Here is a 3,626-nt window from a genome sequence, read left to right as displayed (position 1 = left end):
AAAAAAATGAGACTTTCAATCGTTTTAGAATTGCTTCGAATGAAGCTCACCTGCATCATTTTGGTGATAAGCAACAGAACTAATAGCTACTATAGCTTTCTATATACCGGCTTAGGGATACAAATCGGTCCGCTAAGATCAAGTGCAGGATTAATTACCATAGTGCATTGGAAAAACTAAATGACTGTGGTCTTTTCGGAGTATCAAGAATGGTAGCATTTGAACTGTTCCCGCTTAAATCAGCTTTATCCAAAGAACGATTTCTTCTTTAAATATCATTCCTGTAAAGATTCCAGAGCTTCTTCGTGCAAAACGTGACTTTGTTTACAGTACTAATAATCTCCTTTCCTTTTGATTACATTCTGCTACCCAGTAATTAACTGGTCCTGCATTTTTTTTTTCATGATCAGACCACCTTGAAGTTGCATTGGCTGGCTTTCAGGTGTATTTTAGACTTGTTAATGGTTTGCAGTACGAAACTAAGTTGTGGCGTTTGGAGCAAGTTTACAAACACTATGCAGCGTCAAAAATCTAATTGTAATCGAGCCAAATTAGGTGATAGTCATCAAGATAACTGGCCTAGTGCGAGAGGAATGTCTTTCTCAGATATTTCTTTCTCACCAAATAACCGTTCCACCTCCCGTCACCATACTCCCGATTACATTCTACTTAACAGTAAACTTCATTCCTTTTGATTACATCTACTACTCAGTAATCAGCAAGTTGACGTGGCTGGTCCAGAATCCCTCAAATTTTGAAACAAAACCAAGACCTCGTTTACAAATCAATCTTTTTAAACCCACGGAGGGCTACCATTTCGCAATTTGCTACTCGGTCGGCATTCCACACGAATCAAGCTATGTCTGTCAAATTCGGCCTGATAACAAGTTTGAAATACTTCATACTGATATCAGTTTTCGCACTACTGGTGTATGTCGATTCCATCGCAGTCGTGACCGCGACATCCAGCGTGAGCGTAATCAAAACTGAAATGCAGAACAGCGTTGCAGTCGCTCGGAATTTGAGATGGTCAAAAGAAGACGAGATCTCACAAGAGAGGATGATTGATGTTAAGCTTCCGGGTGCTGTAAAGCTTGGGAATCTGGGCGTCTCACAGACACTGAAGAAGCTTGCAACAAGCGCTAAGCAAAGATTTACTTCCAACAACCAGATGGCCACCAACAGACGTTTCAAGACACTCAAAGTTGGAATGGAGAAATCAACGCTTTTTGAGAGCGTGCCGTTTCAACGGTGGGTTCAGTATGTGAGCAAAGCCTACAAGAAGAACCCTGAAGCAGGTGAAGTGGCGATGGTATCAACCTTGAGAGATCATTACGGCGATAGGAAACTAGTGAAATACCTAGTTAAGGCGCAGCAAAATTCGAATACGATGAAAATCGCCAAAAAGTTTGAATCCATTCAGATTGACTTCTGGATCATTGAAAAGAAAACAGCTGACGAAATGTTCCATCTTCTAAAGCTGAGCGTGGATAAGGATGATCTTTTGGAGAGCGCATTGTTGAAAATGTGGATATCGTTCGTAAAGAAGCTCGGGAAGGAAGATCCGTACGATGCGTTGCTACTCAAGCTGACAAAACGGTTTGACGAAGATGAACTTGCTCACTTCCTCATTAGAGCAAAGGCCAGCGACAGTACGCGCCATATCGCTTCGGAGTTGGAAAGGGTGCAGTTGAAGAACTGGTTGAGCAATGGAAAGACAGCCGATGATGCTTTCAAACTTCTACGTCTGAACGCCGCCACGGGAGATGAAATTTTGAGAAATCCATCTCTCCGCACCTGGATCTCTTACGTCACTGCACTCGACAAGGAAGACGCATACCATTTGCTACTGGTCAAATTGATGAAATACTACGATGAAGGTGAGCTGACTAAACGTTTAGTTGCAGCGAAGGCGGATTGGAGCTCGAGCGTGAGTGTTGCAAAGTTGGAGCAAGCATTGCTTAATAGCTGGTTGGCGAAAGAGAAAACAGCTGAAGATGCTTTTAAGATTCTTCGGCTTAGCGACGATATTGGGGATGACATTCTGAGAAACCCAGCTGTGACTACGTGGTACTCGTACGTGAAAATGCGCAAGCAGAATCCTGACGAATTGTTGTTTTTCGAACTGAAAAAGGTATTAAGTGATGAACGTCTAGCGAGGACGCTCGTTGCGGCAAAGAAAAAAGGTAACGCGGAGATTGATGTCAGTGTGTTGGAAGTGGAGCAGTTCAAGTATTGGCTCCGAGGAGGGAAAAGTGCAGATGACATTTTTACTCTTCTGAAACTAAACAAGAACGGGGACAAACTTTTTGAGAGCCCCATGTTGAATACTTGGGTATCATACGTGGTAAAACTAGACGAGAAGAACGCGGACGAGTTGATTTTCGTGGCACTGAAAAATCACTACGGTATTGAGAGCGTGAAGGAAATGATTGTCCAGGCAAAAACCAGGGTAACTACAGAAAATCTTGCTTCAAAACTGCAAGAGGAAGTGTGGAGGAGCACGGGAAAAACAGAGGACGACATTTTCAACCTTCTGAAGCTTGACAAAGATACGCTTCTTGAAAATCCAGGGCTGAAAACATGGGTCTCCTACGCCACCAAGCTGGGCAAGCACAAAGAAACACCAGACGAGTTTGCAGTTATCAACGATTTAGAAAGGCGCCTTGACTTAGATTCGTTGGGTCTTGCGCGGAAATTTGGCGAGGCTATGATCTCCTCACAAATGGGTGGTAGGAGAACGACTACAGATGTGCTTAACACTTTGCAGGCAATGCAGTTCAAGCAGTGGATGACCCAAAAGGGCTGGGATGTCAGAGAAGTCAGTCATCTCCTAAGCGCACACCCTGACAACCCGATGAACGCGCGTATCATTCTCGATTTTTTAAAGTTCTACAGCGATATACAGATTCGGTATCGTAATGTAGGATAGTCTGCCGTTTAACACGCATTTTTAGAGCTAACGATTTACCTTGGAATTGTTTGATGAATTGTTCTTTTTTTTGGCCATCGAGTTACAACAGGACCTTTTAAAACGGTATCACTTGCGCAGATTTGGAAGATTTTAGTCGTTTGCACTAGCTGGAGCAAGTTCATTACCACCGTATTTAAAATATCATTGCTTTCAGTGCCTTTTGGTGCAAAGCCTGACTTTGTTCACTCTGCTCTATTATCACTTAACCCAGGGCTATTGATGATGAGTGAATGGTGGCCTTCTATATTGATTAATTACATTTTTCTAAAGAAGCCTTATATGCATGTGTCTGTCTATGAATATAAGAGGTGCCCAGCTCTGTTTTGGTGACGAAGTCCCGAGCAATGGAAGGTGCGCTTTGTCGCAAGCCTATACCATCTTGGATTGACTAGTTGCGAGGAATTTTGCCGCCTTAAGCCGCTTTTTTTCGTTGGGTTATCCCACAGTATAGCGGTTCACGTAAATGGTCCAGTTTTGACTTGACCGCTGTTTTGAATTTGTCTTTGAGTAGACTTTTTTGATTACTCGAGAATCCAATGTCACCATCCACAGTAGTATTTGTTGTAAAGGCGTTATCTAAGCGAGCGCCTTGATTCCTTGGTGTAGCGTGTAGGCTACCTGCTCAATTTGCACTTCTTAGAGTTGCCCCCCC

General features: G+C 43.1%; 1 protein-coding gene across 1 annotated transcript; it reads left to right on the top strand.

Moving 5' to 3' along the window:
* Nucleotides 1–991: 991 nt before the first annotated feature.
* On the top strand, nt 992–2,932 carry PPTG_11626 (hypothetical protein; the record flags this gene model as incomplete). The annotated part of the gene is made up of 1 exon (XM_008907742.1): nt 992–2,932. One exon carries the CDS (start codon nt 992–994, stop codon nt 2,930–2,932), a length of 1,941 nt encoding a protein of 646 aa, XP_008905990.1.
* Between the last annotated feature and the right edge of the window lie 694 nt (nt 2,933–3,626).

This window comes from Phytophthora parasitica (assembly GCF_000247585.1).
Source record: "Phytophthora parasitica INRA-310 unplaced genomic scaffold supercont2.27, whole genome shotgun sequence".
NCBI lineage: Eukaryota > Oomycota > Peronosporomycetes > Peronosporales > Peronosporaceae > Phytophthora > Phytophthora nicotianae.
This window is presented reverse-complemented; position numbering and strand designations above follow the sequence as displayed.